General features: G+C 39.5%; 1 protein-coding gene across 2 annotated transcripts in view; it reads left to right on the forward strand.

Moving 5' to 3' along the window:
• Positions 1-24609, forward strand: part of CAMK1D (calcium/calmodulin dependent protein kinase ID) — a 482788-nt gene that overhangs the window by 398077 nt on the left and 60102 nt on the right. For both annotated transcript variants that reach the window (XM_069106410.1, XM_069106411.1), the window contains one exon: positions 850-976. In XM_069106410.1, the coding sequence (XP_068962511.1) occupies positions 850-976 (127 nt within the window). The remainder of the gene's footprint in view (positions 1-849; positions 977-24609) is intronic.

Raw genomic sequence — 24609 nt, forward strand, 5'->3', positions numbered from 1 at the left:
TTAGATGGATTTTTAATACTAATTCCATCAATTAAGAGACTAACATTTACTGAATTTCTACTATGTGCCAATCATTGTACTAGATGCAGCTGATGCAAATACAAAGAATGAAAGGATCCCTACTCAGGAGAAACTTACATTCTAATGGGGAAAAATAAACCAGAGTCGATCAAAACGGATGCATTTGCCATGCAGTCCAGCCTTCCTGTATTTGTTGTCTTCCCCTGTTAAAATATAAACTCTTTGGGAGCAATGACTGTCCTTTTTTTAATCTCCTTACCCAGCACTTAACACAGTGCTTTGCATACAGTAAGCACTTAATAAATGCATTTTCTTCCATTCCTTCTAAGTCTTTGATAGCTATTTAGACCTCCTAATACATGTCACTGTTCCATCTCTTTCAGTGGCAGCTCCAGAAGTAGAAAAGACACTTGGGGATGGGAAGAGAAATAGAATCCTATGACAGATAATTAATTATGATTCCTCCTCCCAATCATCATCATGGTCTTGCCATTTAAAAAACAAAGATATAAGTGAGAGGTGTTTTTGTTGCCTGGTGATTCCCCTTCAGCTCACATAGGAATCGAATGAACAGTTTCCCACCTATCTCGCTGTACTGTTTAAGAATTAGTCATTATAGGAAATCTACAGACCAACCCAAAGAAAGATCTAACTTTCAATCATGCTATACATTTCATAATTTAATAGCCATGTTTAATCTTCAATTGTTGTAAGTGAGAGGCTGCCATGTTTGGTCTCAAGTATTAGATGTCTTCTCTCAGACTTAACCCAGATGTGCAAAATATTTATATTTGTTTTTTTTTTGTTTGCATCTTCCTCCCATGTTAGCCTGAAAACCTTTTGTACTACAGCCAGGATGAGGAGTCCAAAATCATGATCAGTGACTTTGGGTTGTCCAAAATGGAAGGTAAAGGAGATGTCATGTCTACAGCGTGTGGCACTCCGGGATATGTGGGTAAGTACACTAATGGGTAGTTGTCCCAGGGGTGTATATGTGCATTTGGGGACTTCGTGAGTACCTTTAAGTATATAAAGCCCACTTGTGACCAACTTGATCTCATTTCCTTTGGGGAAAGAATAAAAAAAAAAACCCATAGGTTATGAGGGTGTTGCCAGTAACTCCCTATTACCAATATCAAATATCAAATCCTCTGTTTGACTTTTAATGCCCTTCTTAACCTGTCTCCTTCCTACCTTTCCAGTCTTCTGATATGTTTCTCTCCTCCCTGTTCTCTATACTACTGTGGTACTGGCTTCCTTCCTATTCCTCATACAAAACATTCCATTTCCTAACTCTGGGCATTTCCACTGGCCTCCCCTACACCTGGAAGGCTCTCTTTCCTTACTTCTGACTCCTAGGTTCCTGGTTTCCTTCAGGTCCCAGTAACATCGCACTTTTTCTGCAAGTAGCCTTTCTTGATCCCTCTTAATGTCACTGCCTTCCCTGTGACGTTATCTCTAATTTTTCCTGTTATATATCTCGTTTGTAAAGAATCATCTGCATGTTGTCTGCTCTGTAGACTGCAAGCTCCTTGAAGGCAGGGACTACTTTTTGCCTTTCTTTGCATCCCCAACATTTAGCCTGTCTTTTGTTCCCAGTAATTAAACACAGCCCTTAAATTATAAGCATGCAACAGACATTGGCTTGACATGAGTTTGTATTTTCTGTGCAGTTGCTGCAAGAAGCAACTTGCTATAGCAGAGAACACAATATACAGAGGCAGGAGTCTTGGTTTCATAGTTCATCTCTGCCCTTAACTGGCCATATGACCTTCAACACTTCATTTCCCTTCTCTATGCCTTAGTTTCTCCATCTGGAAAATGAGAGGTTTGAATCAAATGATCTCTAAGATCTGTCCCAGTTCTAACATTCTATGATCAAGTCAGATAATATATGTAGTTATTATTGTTTAGTCATTTCAGCTCCTTTGTGACCCCATTAGGGGTTTTCTTGGAAAAGATACTGGGGTGGTTTGCCATTTCCTTCTCCAGCTCATTTTACAGATGAGGAAACTGAGGCAAACAGGGTTAAGTGTTAAGTGACTTGCCCAGGGTCACACAGCTAATAAGTGTCTGAAGTGGGATTTGAACTCAAATCCTCCTGACTCCTACTCTACCCACTGTAGCACCTAGTGGCTCCCATTAACATAAGGGCATTGCACTTAATGTGCTCCAAGGTCCATTTTGTCTCTAAATCTATGCTCCAATGAAGATTTCCAAAGTGCTCTATGTATATTACTTGGAGGCCGTGAATCCAAGGCCCTCATGTTTCAGATGAGACCTACTGAGATAAAATGGCAGAGCTGGGATCTGAACCTAAGACCTCAGAACTTAAAGCACTATGTATATGTTATTGATGATGATGATTCCAGCTGAACAGATTTTAGAGCTGAGAGAGACCTTAAAGATCATCTCGTTCCACCTCTTTGTTTTATAATCAAGGAAATTGAGGCCTGGAGAGATTTAGCAACTTGTAAGTAGCAGACCTAAGCTTCACTCATAGGCTTTTAGAATCCAAACCCAAGGCTCTCCCCACTCTACAACAATTCTTCAAGTTCTTGGGGCAGCTAGGTGGCACAGTGAATAGAGTACCAGCCCTGGAGTCAGGAGGACCTGAGTTCAAATGCGGCCTCAGACACTTAACACTTACTAGCTGTGTGACCTTGGGCAAATCACTTAACCCCAGTTGCATTGACTTCTCCCCTCCAAAAGACAAAAAAACTTTGAAAACCCAGTTCTTCAAGTCCTTATATAATACATTCTAGGGCTATGTCAGACACACAATCACTTGGTTTTTAATGTTTCCCTTGGGAGGTTTCATATGTCATATCCAATCATTCCTTTTTTTTTTTTAATGTTGCTGCAATTTAATGGCTAGAAGACAAGAAGGAAAAAGAAATGGAGTTACATAAAGGAAAAGAATGAATAGAGGGAAGAAATTAAAGGGCAGGAGAAGAGAAGAGGGGATAGGAATGGCAGAACTAAGATGACGCCATTTGCCTGTGTCTAAAGCCCTAGTCTCCTGCATAGCCAGTCACTCTCCTCTTTTTAAAAGGGACCTTTGCCTCTAAATTGTATGTGTTGGAGAGCAGGTGGGGAGTAACCTTAGTGATCATTTTATAAAGATTGTTGCTGGCTGCTCATCTGTAAGCCAAGAAATAACATCTAATCACTTTGCTTCTTGGCATATTTGTATATAAACTAGTAAGATAATGGAAGTAGGAAAGAGCCAGGCCATATCATGAGGGATTGAAGTGTGTGTGTGTATGTGTGTGTACACATGTGTGAACATGCATGCATGGGGGAGGGGAGGGAGAGATCTGTACAAACCAGTGGGTAAGCAGAAAATAAAATGAATGTTATCTAATCCAACAGTCTCTTAAAAGGAGTGAGGAGAAGTACCACCCACACTGAATCACAGCAATTAGAAAATGAAAACTCTATTAAGTCATGTTATTTAGTCACTTGGCCAGTACAGGATTTCTTTCTTTCTTTTTTTTTTAAATTTAACCTCCTTTTATTGATTATTGCAAAGTCTTTGGTACAAATCCATACTCATCTATTAGTCATTTACTGCAAATACATAAAATAGATTTAAGTAGATTGAGAATACTAGAGGGTTTGAGGTCCTCATGGGAAAGAAAAACTGTTCTCTATTTAATAATGCAACCAATATAATAATTTCAAGAACAATTGGAAGAAAATGTTTTCAGGATTTCTTTTTCTTTTCTTTTTTTTGGAGGGAAGGCAGGGCAGTTAGGGTTAAGCGACTTGCCCAAGGTCATACGGCTAGTTTTTTGTGTTAAGTGTCTAAAGCCAGATTTGAACTCAGGTCCTCCTGACTCCAGGGCTGGTGCTCTATTGACTGCAACACCTAGCCGCCCCCAGGATTTCTTTTTTCAATGAAGCTGTGATATGTGGCCCAGTCCAGAGCATGAATCTGCTATATGGTACTGTGCATTCATTCAGTTTTCACTTTTAAGTATGTCTTTTAAAATATGATCAAATAGTCCTGACAAAGAATATCTATGTTGTACCATTTTAATTTTTGATGTTTGAGGATTTTTCTTTCAAAATAAATTTTTGGGTATTTCTATGTTGGCTAAAGAACTAGCAGGGCTGTGAGACTGAATGTGAACTCTTCTGGGTTTCTAAATAACTGCCAACCAAACTCTGTGGTTTTCTTACAGTTCTGTCCACTCTCTGGTGCTGCTAAAGTACAAGGAGCCATGTTGGATTTTTTTTTCTTGGGGAAGCATAGGGAGGACAGAGAGAAATATGAATGTTCTGTGTAACAAATCTTTCTGATTTACATTTGCTGCGCACTCACAAGGTACATGGATTTCTGCTGAACACTGTAGGATCAGAAGGTGGTAATGTGAGGTCACGGACAAGTGGTGCTCACCTTCTAGGATCTTCCATTCCTATGCCATTAAGTCACAAAACAAACAGGTGGAAAATCTCAGAATGAGAACTTCCTCCTCGGCTAAGGGGAAAATCACACCTTCAAAATGATGAGGCATCACATACAAGGATGCGCTTATTCTTATTAAGCAGAATCACTTCCCCAGGCCACATACACACACTATTTACCTCCACTATTTACTACCACTCCATGGAATGGTCTCATCCCAACCTGGAATTAAGAAGGAGTTATAGGAAGATGAAAGAATCATTTACCCCATTTCTTATTTGGGGGAAGTTTATTCTCCCATGCTTCAGAACTCAAGAAAGAGAATTAAGGGAAATTTTTACTTATTACTACTTATAATAGTTAACATTTATATAGTGCTTACTATGTGCCAGGAAGGCAGTTAGGTGACATAGTGGATAGAGGGCCAGCCATAGAGTCAGAGAGACTCATCTTCCTGAGTTCAAATCTGGCCTCAGACACTTACTAGCTGTGTGACCCTGGGCAAGTCACTTATCCCTGATTACTTCACTTCCTCATCTATAAAATGAGCTAGAGAAGGAAATGGTGAACCATGCCATTATCTTAGCTAAGAAAACCCCAGATGGAATTACAGAGATTGGACATGACTGAAAAATGACTGAACAACGTGTTTAGGCACTGTGCTGATTGCTTTATCATTATCTTACTTGATCTTCACCAAAACCCTACGAAGTAGGTGCTATTTTTATCCTCATTGGTAATGGATATAAGAAAAGACAGCAACATTAATTATAATGATTGCATGCAAAATTTTAATTAATATAAATAATAATATAAATCATATAAACCAGATCTGTAACAAGAAGACCAAAAGAACCTAAAGAGTGCCGTAATCAACAACTTTCTTAACCAGGCAGGGAGAGATGGTGGTAAAAGGGTATGTGGATTTAGAATATAAACTTATTTATAAAATTTTACAGACAAAGATGATGGTAGCTTATAAGCAGTATTACCTCATACAGAAGAGAAGCAATGGAGAGCAAAACTAATTTAAAGAAAGCTTGATTAGAAGCTCAAGAAAGCAATCATCCCCATGATTAGAAGAGAAAGAGGACAACAAACAGAAGAAATGTGGAAAAGATCTGCAAAGATTTTCATGACAAGTCATTTTTGCAAAGGAGACCAGTTGAACCACCATTCTTGCAGTGTAATATCACAATCCCTAACATATTTATAGAGGACACAGAAATGGCACTAAAAAAAAGCAAGTGTGTGTAGAAGAGGTTTGAAAAACTACTAACCAATGTGCCTTCTTTATCATTTTTACAGAATTTGTGAGAATAATCTGCAAATGCATTGAGGCCATTCTTGATGAGTGTATTAGTAGAAACAGTCAAACGTTCACAAATAATATTCTATGTCAGACCATACATATTTTTATCATTGTACAATTGACTAAAAGTTACTACTACATTTATTTTTATTGCTTATTTTAAAATACTTTATTCAGTAGAGTAAAACATTATTTTATTTATTTATTTATGGTTTTTCTTTGAAGGGGGAGGGCAGGGCAGTTGGGGTTAAATGATTTGCCCAAGGTCACACGGCTAGTAAGCATTAAGTGTCTGAGGCTGGATTTGAACTCAAGTCCTCCTGACTCCAGGGCCAGTGCTCTATTCACTGCACCACCTAGCCACCCCAAAACGTTATTTTAAAGACCATCTTCAAACAAGGTGTCTTCCATCCATACATCAAAATCATTCATGATTCCTTGAAATATTTAACAATGGAGAGAGTCTTGTTCACTGACTTTCTGACCATAAAAACCAGGCAAGGCATAAAACAAGAAAGTGAATATTAGTCAAAGAAGGACCAGTGGGCTATAGGAGATCTAAAATGAAGTCCAAGTTGAACTGGAATCTCCTGAACAGTGAGGTACTCCAGATGCTTCTGTTAGTAGATGACATCATGCTAGTTAGATTACCCCCTGAAACACTACCAAGCTTCCTGGAAGAAATTGTTTGGCCTAATCATACAGAAAGGAAAAACCAAGTGGGTGACGAATACCTATTGTTGGGATTATGACATGAAGTTGGTTAAACAATTTATGGAATGTCCATCTGTATGTGTGTGTACAAACACACATATCAACATATACGTACAAGCTTTTGTATATATACATCCTATATGCTGTATATTATTGTGTTATGTATATATTGTATCATGTGTATTTATAGTAGATTACTACTCTGAAGTAGTCTGCTACTATAGATTGTATCATAGGTGTATATATTATATGTAGTATGTAGACTACTACTAGGAAGTAGTCTACTACTATTTTAGAGGCAGGGTGAACAAATGGATTAATAAGTAAGCCTCAGAATTAAAAAGAACCAGGACAGCAGACGGCATTGCCTTCAGGAAATTGCAAAGGTCTTCTAATGTCCCCAAGCTTCTCTAAGAAACAAAGGTCCATATTTTTAATATTTCTAGTCTTCCAGTATTATTTTTATGACTCTGTAAAATGGAATACTATAAACTCTAGAAAACAGAAAACAAATGTGAGAATGGGGAGGTTCATGGTGGGCATAATAACAGGCTGTGTAACGCTTTAAAGAAGAAGAGGTGTAAAGATATCATGAGGGAAATGGGTAATGGAGAAAGACGATGGCCATGTAACAAAAGCAAAGTGTTCATCCTGAGTGCCCCATTTCTAGCCTTGCAACGTCAGGAAAAGCCAAGGGAGGTTGGAAAGACCTCCTGTGGCTATTTTATGAGAGGAAATGGACCAGAGTCACAAAGGATGTGTGCAGGTGTGGCTGAATTACAATCTATATCACTGTAGTGAACATCCACATTGATCATTGATCCATTTGAGCCTCGTGAGTTTCTGAATGTGCTTTCATCTGGAACATTTCCTTTAGCGTCAAGAGTAAATTTGCACATAACATGAGAATAATTTCTTTGCCAACCCAAAGCAATTCATAATTTCATGGCCTTTGTACTTATTATTAAGCATTCTGATAGTTTTTAACTGTACAACACTTTTTATTTAAATGACTCTTTGGGTGAATAGTCAGTTTATGGAATAGTAAAACAATCGCCTTAATTTGAACAAGACTCACAATATTAGAGAAATAACAAGGTGGGGGGGAGCATACTACATGGCTGCATGTTCAGTACCCTTCTGTGTTTTGTTTTTGCTTAGAAGACATTAGTTTTATAGGCTTGAATATTGCTCTTTAAAATTTATTTGTACAAAGTAACCAGAATTGATACAACATTTAGAAAGAAATGTCACCTGTGGGATTTTTTATCATTAAAATAAACTTTATTTGAAATACGATTTTGGCCATAATCAGTGAGCATTTATTTAGTACCTACTAATGTGCCAAGCATATGCTGAGCAGGGGGATACAAAAAGAGGCAAAAGATAGTGCCTGCCCTCAAGGAGCTCACAATCCAACGGGAGACAGTATCCAAACGTATTTAGAAGCAAGTTATATATGGGATACATAAAAGATGAATAACAGAGGGAAGGCACTAGAATTTAAAAGGATTGGGAAAAGCTTCCTGAGGAAAGTAGAATTTTAGCTGGGACTTGAAGGAAGCCAGAAAAACCAGAGACAAGGATGAGCAACAGCCAGAGAAAATACCCAGAGCCGAGAGATGGACTGTCTAGTTTGTGGAATAGTGAGAAGGCCTGTGTTGTGATTGAGTTCATGATTGAGAGTAAGATGCAAGGCTAGAAGGCTGGGAGGTGGGGAAGCATTGATGAAGGGCTTTGAATGTCACAGACATTTTATATTTGACCCCAGAGGTGATAGGAAGCCACTGGAGTTCACAGAGCAGGGCAGGGGTTGGGGAGAGTGAAGTGGTCAGACCTGGGCTTTAGGCAGCTGAAAGAAGGATGGGCCAGAGTGGAGAAGGCTTATGGCAAGCACACCCACAATGATAACAGGTATTTTTTGAGCACCCATGATGTGGGTGGCATCGTGTTAGGAAGAGATTAGATTTAAAATGCATTAAGATAGCTTTGCTGACTCCGAAGGGCTCATAAACAGGGAAAAATGTTTACTAATTCACTTGATCTCTATGCTTCCGGTCTCTTTCCTTTGCATTAGAATACCACATCTTCTTTTTGTCTCTTATTCTGCTTTGGCATTTTCTGTCTTATTCTTCCCCTTCTCTTTGCTTTGGAGAAGCAAGGATAAGGCTATCAGATTGGCTCTGAGAGGAATTCCCGATTCCCTTCTCCCTGGGTTGTGATCCTGGAGTAATGAGAACATCTTGTGAAATTCCTTTCATCTTATTCCTCCAACATAGAACAAGGGCAAAATGCAAGTCTCACTTGCATTCTCTGTATAATTGCAAAATATGCCTACTTTGGAGAACCGAAGTTTGACCGAATGTCATGCAGGTGGTAAAATGATCCCTTGAGAATGTTAAACAGGTGATTCATGTGCCATGAATTGCAGTTGGATTAATTGACATCAATCGTCCTGTCCAGCTCTAAAATTCCAATTCTATGAAATCATTGTGGTTGGAACCAAAAGCCCAGGTAGAAAACTAATAGAAGAGAAGGTGGGAGGCATAGCTGAGGGGGTAAAGTAAACCAATCTCTCCACACGCTGTTTTTCTTTCTTTCTGTAGTGCTACACAGAAGAAACTAGACTTGCACATAGTTGGTGCCCTATTTAATAAAATTGGAGACAATATGCCCTCAAGACAAACACTCTCTAAAGAGACTGTGTGAAAGCAAAGAAACATCTGTGGTTTCTTTTTGTGTTCTCTGTTCAGCTGTCTTGCCAAAGGCCACTGAGCATAAACAAGAAGGCACTGAAAAGCTTCAGTTAAATTTAAGTTCACATAACTGAGAAAAAGGTAAGAAATGCAACCCTCCTTGGGTAGCAGATTGATAATCTGTCCCAGCTGCTTCTCAGTGATGCCACTAATCTATGAAGAAGATTTCCATTATTCTCCATATGCTTCTTCTAGTTTGGGGAAAAGAAATCAAGTTGGCATAAATTCATAACTTTTAAGCAGTTGTCAGATAACAAAAAAACGCCTTCCTAAAGGGATGTAAAGACATCCTGTCTTAGCAGAATATCCCCAGGCCCCAGACTTTTCTGTTAGGGAGAAAAGACAAGAGTAATGGTAGTTGCCATGTCTCTTTAGCCATAGCCTTGAACCCAATCCAGCTTCTCACCTTAGGCTGAATAACTAAAACAGCTGGGCTTTTGTCTTGCTGAATAATCATTCATGATTAAAATCATACGCTGAGCAAAAAAATAAATTCCTTCGAAGATGGTCACACTTTTGTATTTTGCATGCTTTGTAATGAAAGTGAATATGCATGTGTTAGAGCTAATTTCTCTTTCTCCCTCTTCCTCTCTCTCCCTCAGTTGCCACAATTTCCCTCAGTAATTTATTTACAAAATCTCACAGGTGATTTTTAGGCTGCCTTTCTTATAATGGCCATCAACAACAAAAACACCCTTGCAGAATGAGAAATAAAAATATTCTAACTCCCTGAAAAGATTATACCAAACATGTTTACAAAGTAGACCTGAATAAATTAACACATGGCAAACAGGAAAGACATTTTCCTTTAGTCCCTTTCTGAAGTTTTTATTTTTATTTTCTTTTGTATTTAGTTCATCAGATCATGGGCATTAAGGGACTTCAAAGTCTAGTCCAAATTCTTGAATTTCACAGGAAAAAAAGGAACCCAAGAGATGTTAAGTGTCTCTTCTAAGACTACACAAGTAATACATGACACAGAGAGGACCTGGAGTCAGATCCCTGATTCCAAAAGCACTCTACATTACAGTACTTAATGCACACAGTCTTCTGCTTCTGTTGACCTGGCTTTGTACCACTTTATCTGAACCTTTCCATATTTCTTTGTATCTTTCACATTTGTTGGTTTTCGTAGCACACTCCTCCCCTTTTACATGAAGATATCAGAATTTATTCAGTCATTCTCCAATCCACAAAAAGCATATTATTTGGGACATTGTTGTCTATAGCCACCTATAAATCCTCCATGGAGGTCCACCCACTGTCCTAGGCACCTTTCTCTCAGTCTTTAAGCCTCATGAGAGTATTAGTCTAGCACACAAATATTTCAGAGGCTAATAAGACAAAGTGTGTTAGTACTAAGCCAGCTAGGTAGCTCAGTGGATAGAGTGCCAGGCCTACAGTTGGGAAGACCTGAGAAATCCATCCTCAGATGCTGCTGTGTGACCTTGGGCAAGTCACTTAACTTTGCCTCAGTTTCCTCATCTGTAAAATGAGCTAGAGAAGGAAATGGCAAACCACTCCAGTATCTCTGCCAGGAAAACTCCAAATGGGGTCACAAAGAGTAAGACATGACTGAAAAAAGACTGAACAACAACAAATTAGAGATAAATTGAAATTATCTGAATATTTGTGTGCTATATTAATACTCTTCATGAGGCTTAAAAACTGAGAGAAGGGTGCCTAGGACAGTGGGTGGGCCCCCATAGAGGATTTATAGGTGACCATGGACAACAATGTCCGAAATAATGTGTTTAATGATTGGAGAATGACTGAATAAATTCTGATATCTTCATGTAAAAGGGGAGGAGTGTGCTATGAAAACCAACAAATGTGAAAGATACAAAGAAATATGGAAAGGTTCAAATAAAGTGGTAAAAAAAAGAATTCCTTTTTTTTCTAGTGTAATTTCCTCCAAAATAATTTAAACCAAATTTTTTATTTTCTGAGCAGAGATGAGCTATAGGTCTGTCCTTTTAGCATAGTGGCAGAATTCAAGGCATTTTATCATCTATTCTGCTCCTTTTTGCTTCTCCCCACCAGGAACCCTAACCCTTTAGTCTGGACCAACAGAATTCTACCCAGGCAAAGTTAATCTACTCAGTTTGGCGACTTGCCTTAAGGCATGGCTGCCATGAGTTGGAAGGTTCTAGAGTAATCTTCATCTCACCTCTCTGTATCTGGTTGGCTCCAAGACCATGCTTTACTCCATCCACATATTCAACAGGACATCTACCCATATTGCTACATGTATGCCATTCTCCCTTATACTTCTTACACAGGGAAAAATAATCAACTCAATGTTATTATTGCCCCTAAAAAAGATCTGAAAATCTACTACCCTATGGCTCTCCTCACCATTCCTGACTATATAGACCAAAGCTCCATTCTCTGGCATTCCCATGTGAATTATGGTTCTGTTGCCCAGTAGAATTTAAGCTCAACGAGGACAAGAGATGTTTCGCTTTTACATTTGTATCGCAGGTGGGTAGCACAGTGCCAAGAACACGGCTTGCTAATTGATAGCTGCTCTTGCTCCCAGACTTGGATAGAATCTACCCAAACACACCCCAGACTGGACACTGGGCCTTTATTTGGCAGACCTACAGCAACAAGGAAATCCATTACCTCGTGACACACACCCCCTTGGAGTGTATAATTTTTAGGAAGTTTTTTCCTTACATCAAGCCCAAGTATACTTCCTTGCTACAACTTCTCCCCACTTTTTCTGGTTCTGCCCTTTAAGACCAAGCAGAATCCCTCTTCCACAAATGCTTTGATACAACTGTTACCCCCTTTCTTCTTCCCAGACTTCTCTTTTCCAAGTTTAACATTCTTGGTTCTTTCAATTTTTCACATGGTCTTGTTTTAAGGTTTTCTTCCTTTTTTAAAAAACCACTCTGGAATTCCCTCTTTCAGTGTTCTCCAGCTTAGCAATTTCCTCCTTTAAATGTTGGACCTAGAACTAAACATAAAACTCCAGGGTTGGTCTGAGCAAGGCAGGATACTGAAGGACCAATACCTTCCTTATCTTGGATATTACACGTCTCCTAATTCAGCGAAAGCTTGCATTACCTAATTACCCTGTTGACTTTCACTAGAAGGGCACTAAAGCTCCAAAGAAAAAAATACTGTCTACTCATACACCTCCTCATCCCCATCTTGGATTTATAAAGTTGACTTTCTTAGACTTTACATTTGTCCCTAATTTGTTGTTCAGTCTTTTTTTCAGTCATGTCTTACTCTTTGTGACCCCATTTGGGGTTTTCCTGGCAGAGATACTGGAGTGGTTTGCCATTTCCTTCTCTAGCTCATTTTACAGATGAGGAAACTGAGGCAAACAAGGTTAAATGACTTGCCTAAGGTCACACAGCTAGGAAGCATCTGAGGATGGATTTTTCAGATCTTCCCAACTCTAGGCCTGGTACTCTATCCACTGAGCTACCTAGCTGGCTTAGTCCTAGCACACTTTGTCTTATTAGATTCAGTCCAGCATGCTAGCCTGTTGGGATAATTTTGGTTTCTGATTCTGTCCCATGGTAGTTAGCTGCTGTGTCTTCTGCAGATCTGATAAGCATCCATCCCTTCTCATTCTGAGCAATTCTTATCAATAGTTTTCCATAAATTCTCTACAAGGGGTCCCATCAGTGTGTTGGGAACCTTCCTCTAGCACTGCTGACAGGGTGTGGATAATAATGGATCACATAGCTTGTGTTCTAGTTATCCTTTGCTCTTATTACATGAGTGACCTTGCCTTTTTTGGGGAATGGGAGTGCGGGGGAGGAGTCATACAGTAAAGCTCTTTAGATGCCAGTGGTGCCAAACTCCAAAAGAAACAGGGGCCACTAACTTGTACATAAAGATCCTGACAGGTACACACTGCCCTAGAAAACTACATATTAACATTATCTACATTTTATTTTATTTCCATTTATGTTGTCAAATATTTTCCAATTACATTTTTATTTATTCAGACCATACTCAGGAATGTTGTGGTCTGCATTTGCCTCCCCACCACCCACAACTCCATATTAGACACCTCTGCTTTTTACTACTTCTCTGATAGTAGCAAGGTGGATAGAGCACTTTAGTCAGGAAGACCCAAGTTCAAATTCAGCTTTAAGTGTTTTGGGGGATGCAGTGATATATACTGTGTACTGTATTGTGCTAAGGAAGACCCTAGCCTGGGACCCCCTAATTGTGTAAACAAATATTTTGGGGAGTGTTACTGAATGCATGATAAATTTATGTGTCACATGGTATACTGAGTGTGATAGATAGATAGATAGATAGATAGATAGATAGATAGATGATATGTTTTGCTTAAGGATATTGCTATGTTATGCTTTATTGAACAATGTTTAGTTTACTACTGAATGAATAGAGAGTTCATTATACTATACAATTAGATCCTTAATATTATTCATAGCAACAGTCCTCAGCTGTGCTGCCATAATTGGCAATACATCTTCTCTCTCCCAAAATTACCTATTGGGGAGGTATTCCTCCTCAAAATGAATGTAAAATGTATTCACTTTTTATATATCTCTATATACTTGTCTTTCTCCCCTCTAAAAGAATGTAAGCTTGGGAGATCATTGGCTCTTAGATTTTTGTCTCTGTATCCCTCATGTCAAGCAAAATGCTGGTACATGGTATGAAATTTGTAAACATCAATCTTTTCATCTTCCAAAGTGAATTTTGGTCTTCTCTTTGGACCTTCCCCAGTTCACCAGACTCTTCCATTTGCATTAGATCAAGTGTGATCTCAGGGACTCTTAGTGTATCTCAGGGAGGGTGAATCTGTGCTTGCCAAAGGAGGTGGGGGAAAGGGAGGTAAGGATGGAATGCCATCTCATATCTTTTTTTTCTTTTTTAAAGCAATCGGGATTAAGTAACTTGCTCAAGGTTGCACGGCCAGTTGTTTCTGGGTGTGGTGCTAAGTATCAGAGCCCAGATTCGATCCCAGGTCATCCCGACTCTGGGGCCGGTGCTCTTACTCACTGAGCCACCTGGCTGCCCCTCATATCTTTTTTCTCTCTAGAATTTTTGAAAAGTCCCAGAGTTACTGTAACCAGGGTACTTATATTTAGAGTATAGGTGGCCAGTCCTCAAAAGAAAGGAATGCTTATAGTATTAGATAATATACATGTTGCTATCACAGTTTGAATTACAGTGGAATAATATACTTAACCATGAAACTGAACCTGTGAGAAACCCTGTCACAGAATCACTTGATGCACACTGTTCGAAAACCTCTCATTAGAAACATTCTGTTTCTTCTTCCCACTACAGTCTCCATCTCTAGCACATTTTGTAACACCAGCTGCCCTCCCATGTTCCCTACTGTCCTCTACTTTCCTCCCCTCACCACTTCCTTCTCACCCACAGCCACATTTTAGCTTCCAGAGTATCTGAATAGCTACTCCTCCTTTGGATTGGAAAGGAAAGCCAGGGATGGTCTGCTTCAACATGCCAATGGCACAAAATTCCAGAGTCCATTAGGCTGCTAGGACGTAAGAGCAAGCTGATCTTTGGCTGCTCTGTTTAGCCAGATGTCACTTTAAATGAGTTCTTGTAGCAATCAGAACCATTGCAAAAATAGGGGAAGAGAAGAGGGAGGAGAAACCAAGTGATCTGAGACATTGTCTATGCCTCTTAATTTCTGTGACTTTTAAGTTATCAGCCAAACCAAAAGCAAGATCTTTCATTCCAGTATCATCTTCCTTGCCAGTAACCTTGATAACATCACTAAGAAACTATGCAAAATGGCAACATTTTAACACCCTGTTTATGGTAAAAGAAAAAAAAAATCTAGTGTCATTTACATTTTTTATGCATGAAATGAGGGATGCTTTTTTTGCCTACATGAAAAATTCTTCTGTTGCTGGGAACAAAACCTGACCAGAGCTGTCGTATCTTTATTCATATGGAAAATTCCTCAGTACGGCCCCTTTGCTTTTAGCTCAAATGAGAAAAGGTCTATAAAATGCTTTTCAAATCTTAAAGTGTCTTCTGAAAGTGTCAGCTCATAGAATACCATCTCCTACTTGCCCTGGTTCTGTCTAAAGTCTTACATTCAACACAACAAGAGAATTTTGCTTCCTTTGATACCTAGAATTGATTTTTCAGTTCTGAAAAGGGAATTAATTATGCATTGCTAAGAGAAGGTCATGAAAATGTCATCTTCATCTCCTGCTTTCTTCCTCCAGAGCTGCTTTTTCCTCCTTGTTTATGCCACAGTTCAGTAACTCTATCCAGCAGTACTGACTCAGACAACATGCATTCACATACATCCATTAGCATGAGTGGAATGGTTCTTCTCATCACGTAGCTGAAGGGCCTCAGAGGGAAAAAAAAAAAAAGACTGCCTGCACTCAAGGAAGCAGCCCTGAGAACCAGAATCTCATAGTAATCTTAAAAGACTACTCTGAATATTGGATACTCAGAGGTCACTTGCAATGGCTCAACACTTTGAAAGAGTTATAATAAATACATTCCTCCACTCAAGTCCTATTTTGATTCTTCATCATGGCATAGGAGTGCCTCTGGGCTTTCTCCTAAACAAAGCTAGGGGAGCACAAGTTCTAGTAAATCCTATCAAGCTGAAAAGGCTTTTAGTATCGGCTTGGCAATGTTCAACATCCTGATCGTCCCCACACCAGTCTAGCTGAGTTTTTAGTAGAAAATTGGCCATAGAGTGATGAACAGTTCTTAAAGATTAATGCCTAGGCAGACAATCTGCATTAATGAAAGGTGTACCCACACTAATGAATTGTGAATCCTTGAAGAATAGAAATGGTAACGCCTTATTTTTAGCTAAGAAATTTTATTTTCTATCCTTAAAACTCCAAGAAGTTGACAAGTGCAATTGATAGGAAGGTGAGGTACGGGAGGATAGTGGAGTTTCGTGGTGTCACTAAGTGAGTGGTTGAATGGGGGATTGAACCCAATCCAGGTAACTGTCTTCTTATCTATTGCTGATTTAATGATGATAATATTTTAGATGTGTAAAGTATTCTTTTCCAAAGCACTTTTGTTACCTATTAAATTTCACATTAACAGCTCTTCTTATTAGGCCATCTGCTTTGCTCTCAAGATGTTTTTCTCTAACAATCCCAAGATCTGGGACAAATCATTAAGATTCTGTTATTTAAAATTAAACAAATGTGTCCTCTATGTGCAAATAACAAACAAAAAAAAATCTGTAATCGAAACCTATCTTAAAGATTCACTTGTGGAGCTTCAGAGGATAATGGCTCCTTCTCCATTCAGGAAGTTGATAAATGCCTTGATATAGAAGAAAACAGTGTTAGAATGAAATTCTGGAGAGCCATTCCTGTTTATGTAGTATAGGACAGCTTGAATACAAAGCGCTTTCACCACAGTAACCCTGTGAATATATTATTTTTTTTAATAGCAAGCATATTAACCCATTCTACAGATAAGGAAGGCTGTTCAGGTTCACATAGCTAGTAAATGACAGAATTAGGTTTTGAATTTAGACCTCCCAAGTCCAGGAGTTCAGAGATCTTTTTGATATATAACACTATCTCCAACATAAAAAGAAGAAGCATCAAGTTCAACTTATACCTGAAAGAAATCTTCACTGTGACATACTTGATATGTGACAATCAAACTTGTCCTTAAAGACTTCAGAGGAAAAGGAACCCACCCCCTCTGCAGTCAGCCCATTCCGCTTCTGGACATAATTGTTAGGAAGTTTTTCCTGACACCAAACCTCAATTTCCCTCTTTCCAACTTCTGTTCATTGCTTTTGGTTCTGTCTTCTGGGGCCAGAGACAGGCTAATTCTTTCTCCAGAGGAGAGGTCTTCTGATACCTAAAGACAACTATCATGTCCCCCTAGTCTTCTCTTTACGAGACTAAAAACATCCCCAAATCCCAAATTCCTTCAACCAAGCTTCATATGATATGGATTCAAGGCTCTTTCCTACCCTGGTTGTCCTCCTACACATTCTTCAGTTTATCAATGTCCTTCTTAAACTACGAACTAGTCTCCTGGAGAAGAAAATAGCTAACCATTCTTGTATCTTTGCCAAAAAAAAAAAAAAAAAACCCAAATAGGGTCATGAAGAGTTCAGACATGACCAACTGACTAAACAACAATAAAAAGGGAATATATAAAATAAAACAAAGGGATTATATATTTTAGTGTAAGATGTCTCTACAAAGGATCTCCATGTTCCCATAGTACTTTTGAGAAAGAAAGCCTCTGAAATCTATTTATGAAAACGTCAGTTGCTTCTTATATGCATAGTCCTGACAGAAGATGAGGTTTGAAGAGGGAAGGTTGAAAAAGGGCTCATGTGCAGGAGCTGATGGGATATAGAAACACTCCAACAGTGGAGAAAGAAGAGAAAGTGCAAGACAAAAATAAAAGGGGAAGAGAAAAAAATACTGTGTGGAACAGGGTGATGAAAGTGCTTCCTGCCCAAAGTAATCCTTTGTGATTCAACTTGGACTCTTTTGGAAGTAAATACCTTTTGACTTATTATTATTACATAATTAAATTCTTCTTTCTTTTTTTTCATAATTAAATTCTCCAGGGATGGGGAACCTATGGCCTTGTGGCCCTCTAGGTCCTCAAGTACAACCCTTTGATTAAATTCAAACTTCACAGAACAAATCCTTTTATTAAGGGGATAAATAAAAGGATTTAATTAATATTTTAATTTAATTAATAATTAATTAGTAAAAGATTTGTTCTGTGAAGTTTGGATTCAATGAAAGGGCTGCACTTGAGGACCTAGAGGGCCATATGTGGCCTTGATACTGCAGTTCCCCACTCCTGTTAAATCTAAACAGTATTTAGGAACTTTGCAGGAAAATGGGGTCCCATGACCAGTGAATTTGAAAGATGATGAACCCAGACAGGTTCTAAGAACTTTGCCACCTTGGGGTAGCATGGCATTCTCCATATATATGAAGGACAACTAGTGAGCAAATGAAGAGGAAGATGCGATGCTGAGCTCAGAGAGTAACTAATAGTTCAGCAAAGAACAATAGCATGAAATAAGTCTGGGAGGGTAGAGTCAGATTGTGGAGAGCCTTAAATGTGCAGCTTAGGAGGCAACAGGGAGCCCCTAAAGATTTTTCTAAGCGGTGGAGTAACACGAGCTGTGCCTTAGAACAGTTGTCTAGGTCAATGTTTGGAGAATGGATCAGAGAGGAATCAGACCTGAAGCAGGGAGATCCATTAGGAGGCCACGGGGATAGAGCTGGCAAAAGGCAGTGAAGCCTGAACTGGGGTGCTAGCAGTGTGAGGGGAGAGAAGGGGATGGATGGAAGAAGCCTGGAAGTGGAATCAACAAACTCTAGTACTTGATTAGACATGGGGGACAGGGCAGGGAGAAAGGGGCCTTAGAAGGAAGGGCTAAGAGTACTCCAACTTAACTTGAACTCAATCCAGTCTTGAAAAAAGAAGATGGACCAAATAACATACTGAATTCCCTCCTGGCTTGAATTCTAGGAAAGATATCTGCCCAAGTACTATCTCCACCCCACACAGGACAGCCTCCCTTTCCACCCTCTTAAAACCAGATCTGTAAGGAGCGTGAGTTCCTATTTCACTTAATCATTTCACACCCACCTCCACACATTCAGTTCTAAATTGATTCTCCTTGCCCATCTGTCTCCCTCTTCTTTAAACTCATAGTCCTTATTTACTGATTTTTTTTCATTCTCAGATTTTGGCAATAGCTCAAGTCTCTGCCCCAAGGGGTGTTTATTTCTTCTTACCCATGTTGACTGTGCTCTGCCTGTTTTATCCCTTAGCTTCAGACACTGTCTAGGCTTCCTTAGGTACCTGCAGTTCTTTCAGGGCTTTCAAAATGTGTTAGTTTTTTAAACTCTAAAGCATGTCTTTTGCCATTCCCTTTCATATTTTTGACTGTTCTGGCCCTTTCTTCTTATCTTAATATTTTAATTCTGTGGGGAGCTGTTAATGATACTGAAGCAGCCCAAATTTGTTTAGCATCATTTCTCTAGGTGACTCAAGGGTCTTTTTGGTGATTACTCCTTGGTAATGCTTGGGCAGCTGATGCCCACTAAGGAGGTGATTTTTCTCAGGAGAGATCAATGTTAACTAGTAAGCATAGGAAAGAAGTGGTTCTAGCTCAAAACAAATCTATAAGTGCATCATAATGACTTTTATAAGTTTATGACATATTCCTTAACAGCAACCCTAAAGATAGAGCAGATAGGTCTTCCTTAGAATCATGATGGAAATGGATTACATGTGACACGAGTGAAGAGCAAAGAGGGTCCAAGGAGTGTTCTTTGCTTAGAAGGATTCTTGATCCAGTGTCCATGCACTTTTTTTAAAAAAAGCAATTGGGGTTTAAGTAACTTGCCCAAGGTGTGGGTGTTAAGTATCTGAGGCCGGAACTGATCTTGGGTTCTCCCAACTCTGGGGCCAGCACTCTTACTCACTGCGCCATCTAGCTGCCCCATGTCCATGCACTTTTTTTTTTAAAAGCAATCAGGGTTAAGTAACTTGCTCAAGGTTACACGGCCAGTTATTTCTGGGTGTGGTGCTGAGTATCTGAGCCTGGTTTTGATCCAGGTCATCCCAACACTGGAGCCGGTGCTCTTACTTGCTGAGCCACCTGGCTGCCCCTAAGCAATTGGAGTTAAGTAACTTGCTCAAGGTTACATGGCCAGGTGTTTCTGGGTGGGTGCTAAGTGTCTAAGCCTGGGATTCGATATCCAGGTCATCCTGACACTGGAGCCGGTGCTATATATTACCTATATATTATATTCATGCATTAAAAATATTCATCTAAGAGGGGTCTGTAAGTTTCAGTACACTGCCAAAGGGGTCTATGACACGCAAAAAAGTTAAGATCCTAAGAAAGGAAAGAAGGAAGGGAAGAAAGGATGGAAGGAAGGGAGGATGGACTGACTAGGCAGTATTTTGGTTGAAAAGGATCTGAGTACGTATGTGAATGGACTTCAACAGTGTGGATCAACAGTGTGATGTGGAAGCCACTTTGATTGAACTAAGGCTTCACTAAGAAAAATCTATATCTGGAACCAGAGGAATGCTAACCTCTGTTTTGTCCTGACTATATCTAGAGTATTATATTGAGCTCTGAGTGCTGTATTTTAAGAAGGACATTGATAACTGGGAAAGCACCCAAGAGAAGGGCAAGCAGAACAGTACAGGGCTTCAAGATCATTAAACAATTGATAGAAGGTGGAATGTTTAACCTGGAAAGAGGAAGAATTAGAAGGGATGCTGTACATGGAGCTAAAGGGCTTTCATACGAGAGAGGTTCCTGCAGAGCCAGAGGCAATGAGTGGAAATTTTAAATGGGGCAGATTTAGGTTTGATACAAGGACAACTCCTAATTCAGAGCTATCCTTAAGTATCATAGGTTGGCAGAGAAGGTGGTGGACTTCTCATCCCTAGAGATCTTTAAACAAAAGTTGCCACAAAAATTGGATATGTTTGAGAGTCTACGCTTGTTCATGTATACTAGATGGGACCTGATGCCACTTCCAATCCAGAAATTCTTCAGTCCTGGGAATAGTCAACATATGTGAACAAATACCTTTGAATTATGTAATAATGCCAAATTCCTACAGTTTTCCCTCTATCTCTTAGGGAAGGGTTTGACCAGCATGAGAAAGACAGAGAGACAGATGCAGAGAGATAGAGAGAGATGAAACAGAGACAGAAAGGGACAGATAAAGAAAGAGAGAGAGAGACAGGTCCATAGTGAGGTTTCCTTCTACTCTTTATATGAATGGAAAGTTACTACACCTGAGAGGACATGTGCAGATGAATATTTTCCCCCTGCAATGAGATAGCTGACTTCCAGACTTTCAGCTATGGTTCATTAAGCCATTTTCTTACCCTTTCCTCAGTAAAGAAAATAGCTTGCTTAATTGTTTCAAAAATAAAATGAAATGATTCTGAATTTTTTGAAAAAATCCCTTAAGTTTTTCCTAAACTAGTCATATTTGTATCAAATTGATGCAAAACTAACTTAGTTGGTGGAAGAAATTTTCCCATGAAGTGGAATTTTCCATTGGACAGATCGGAGGTAAATGAGTGTGACAATATCAAATGTAATTAGCATATTCAGTGGTCTAGAATGCCAGGGTTTTAGATAGAATGGAAATAAAGTCTGTAAAAAAAAAAAAGAAGTCTTTCCCTTTCATTACTGATGCTAGCGTGATTTACCTAGTTTAGAGACTTTTATTCTAATGTTTAAAACAAAATTAATCTTTGTGAAAATCAGATGCCATGCAGGGACTATGAGAGAATATCATGTGGTAGTGGGAAAGAATAATGATCTTGGAGTGAGAAGAACTTGTAGCAGCAAGCACCCCAACTTCCCCAGGGTGGCTGCCAACACAGGTTCTTAGATCTGCTTTGTTAAAGGAAAGCAACTCAAAATGGGTTAACAAGCTTACTTTAATCAGTCAAATATGTATCGTTTACCTAGTTCAGGGGAAAAAGGTCAGCACCCCGAACTTCAGAATATACAGACAGAATTATCAAGACAGAGAAACAGATCAAGTAGACAGTTTCCAAACTGTCCAACCATTACATCCATACCAAATCAACATCTGGGTTTCATCAACATCTGGGTTTTTCAAAGCTAGGGGACTCTCAACAATGGCTTCCCAGGGTATCATCTGATCAAATCACAGAACACTTCTCAAAGTGAGCCCCAAAACAAAGCTGTACATCAGGGCTTATATAGCCTTCTCCTGGCTCAGAGAATGTAACAACCTTATTGACTCACTGCCCAATCAAAAAGTATCTACTGAAAAACAAGCCTCCCACCCCAGGCTCCAGGTGCACTTTAGGCTAGGGGCAGGGAAGATCTTAAAAATTTACATTCCCATTACAGAACTGTATTCCAAGACCTGGCTTATTCAGCTGTGTAACCTTGGGCAAGTCTCATTGCCCTGTTGATATCATCCATACCTCTGTATTTTTCACTCATGTCCAACTCTTCATGACCCCATTTTGTTAACTGCATTAAGATCACAGGATTGTAGACTGAAAGATGGAAGGGTCTCCTAAGGTCACATAGGTAATAAGTGGCTGACCTAGGATTTGAACCCAAGCCTTTCAGCTCCAAATCCTGCCTAGCTCCCTCCGGATTTCACATCCTAAGAACAGAGATGAATTTTTCCATCTGTTTCACAAGCATTTATCTGACATTACCTGTATGTTGAACCTTGTATTAGGTGCTAGGGGTAAACAAAATAAGAGGAAGACACAGTCATTGTCCTCAGTGAATTTGCAGTCTAGCTGGGGAGACCGAGAGTCAGACATCTGTGAATTAATTTGCAGTTTGACCCTGGCCTGTGCCTAGAGCTTCTCATGGCATGGGTGATGTTACTAACTCAATGTTCCAGTTTGGACTGGCCGGGACCATCACTGGTGGTGACATCTCTGTTATTGAGCACATTTTTGAAGAGCAAGAGAAGGTTTTGGCCAAGGAGGGAATAAGTGACCCTGGGTAACCAGGCGAGGCTGGGAGAAACTAAACAGGCCAAAGGTTTACCTCCAAATAGGAACAACCTTTCTTACTCTGATAGTACAGTGAAGATGGAGAGGATGGATGGAGAAAAAGTTGTTAATGTCGACCAAAGCCAGCAAGAATCCTGGATCTTATTAATGAAAGTACAATACAGTCTTTCTAAAAGGGTAAGGAATGAAGGAAGCGAACATTTATTATGTACTTACTCTATGCTAGGCATTATGCTGAATGCTTTACAAATGTTATCTTATTTGGTCCTCACAACAACCCTGGGAGGTGGGTGCTGTTATTATCCTCATTTTACAGTTGAGGAAAATGAGGCAGACTTGCCCAGGGTCACAAAACTAGTAAGTGTCTGAGGCTGGAGGGGGCTGAAGTCTTCCTGACTTCAGACCCAGTGCTCCGTCTGTTGCACCACCTACCTCGCAAGAAAACTGGGGGCGGGGGGAAGGGGACACATGAAAAAAGCACATTTAAAACAGCTGCCAGGGGGAACAGAGCATATCAGAGAGAGACAAGAGGGCCATTTGACCTAGATCTCAAGCTCAAAAAAGGACCTCCAATGTAGTAGGTTTATTAGCATTTTTTTTTTTGCTTTTTTTTTTTGGAAAGGAGAGGGCAGGGCAATTGGGGTTAAGTGACTTGCCCAAGGTCACATGGCTAGTAAGTTTTAAGTGTCTGAGGCAACTCCAGGGCCCATGCCACTGTGCCACCTACCTGCCCCTGTAGTAGGTTTATTAACATTCAACCATGAAACTGGTATGTTTGAATAAACTTGCTATACACAACTTTGCCCCCAAATTAGATTTTTCAGCAATATCTTAATGTATTAAAACAAAAGTCAGTAAAACATGCTCAAAGATTAAAATTATGTTTCTTTTTCTGGCTTATTTTGTTTATATGTGTCTGTTTTTATTATGGCTAGGATCCTCAGAAATTCTAAGTGGCCTAGGTTTTACTCTGATATTTATGAGCTGCTAGCAAAGAGTGTACAAGTGAGTTATACGATTAACATTGTTAACTTGTCTAGAGGTAGCCAGGACTAAGAATGACTGGTCATACTTGTGTAAAAATAGCACAGAAGCAAATGTGCACACAAGATATTTGTTGGATGTAGGGGGGAGAGTTTTGAGAAATGTTTCACCGGTAAAATCAATAGGTCTTGGTAACCAATTGAATATGGGAGAAGGAAAGGGAAGGATTAAGGAATGACATAGTTTCAACATGGAAAAAATGAGGAAATGGGTGAGTGACAGAAATAGTGAAATTAGAAGGAAGAGAAGGTTTAGGAAGAAAATAATCTTGGTTTTGAAAATGGCTTATGAGGCATCTAGGTAGTGATGGCCTGTAGACAGTTGGAGTTATAGATATGGAGCTCTGAAGAGATGTGAGAACAGCAGATAAAGATTTGAGATCCCATCTTTGTGGAAATTTTCATTGAAGTTGTAGGAAGAAATGTGATTATCAAGGGAAGAAGTATAGAGAGAAGAGGAAAGGAGGACAGGGCCATGTGGGACACACCATCTTGAGAGGTAGGGAAGAAGATGAGATCTAGCAATTAGGTGGGCAAGAGGAAAACCAGAGGAGATCTGTGTCATGGTAACCAAGGGAGGAGAAAGTATCCAAAAAGAAGGGATGGTCAGAAGTGTCAAATGCTACAGAAAATTCCAGAAGGCTGTTAGGTTTAGTGATAGGAAAGTCATTGGTAATCTGGGAGAGGGACAGTTCAGTGGAGTTGAGGCAGCAGAAAAGACTGTAAGGAAGTTGGCAGAATAAGTGATGAGGAAGTGAAGGCATCTGTTGTAGACAACTTTTTCAAAATGTTTTGTGATGAAAGGGTGATTGCTTACTGGTTATTCCTAGG

Source organism: Petaurus breviceps, unplaced genomic scaffold (assembly GCF_028583685.1).
Source record: "Petaurus breviceps papuanus isolate PSGF00001 unplaced genomic scaffold, PetGlider_PUasm1.0 79, whole genome shotgun sequence".
In the NCBI taxonomy this organism is placed as follows: Eukaryota; Metazoa; Chordata; class Mammalia; order Diprotodontia; family Petauridae; genus Petaurus; species Petaurus breviceps.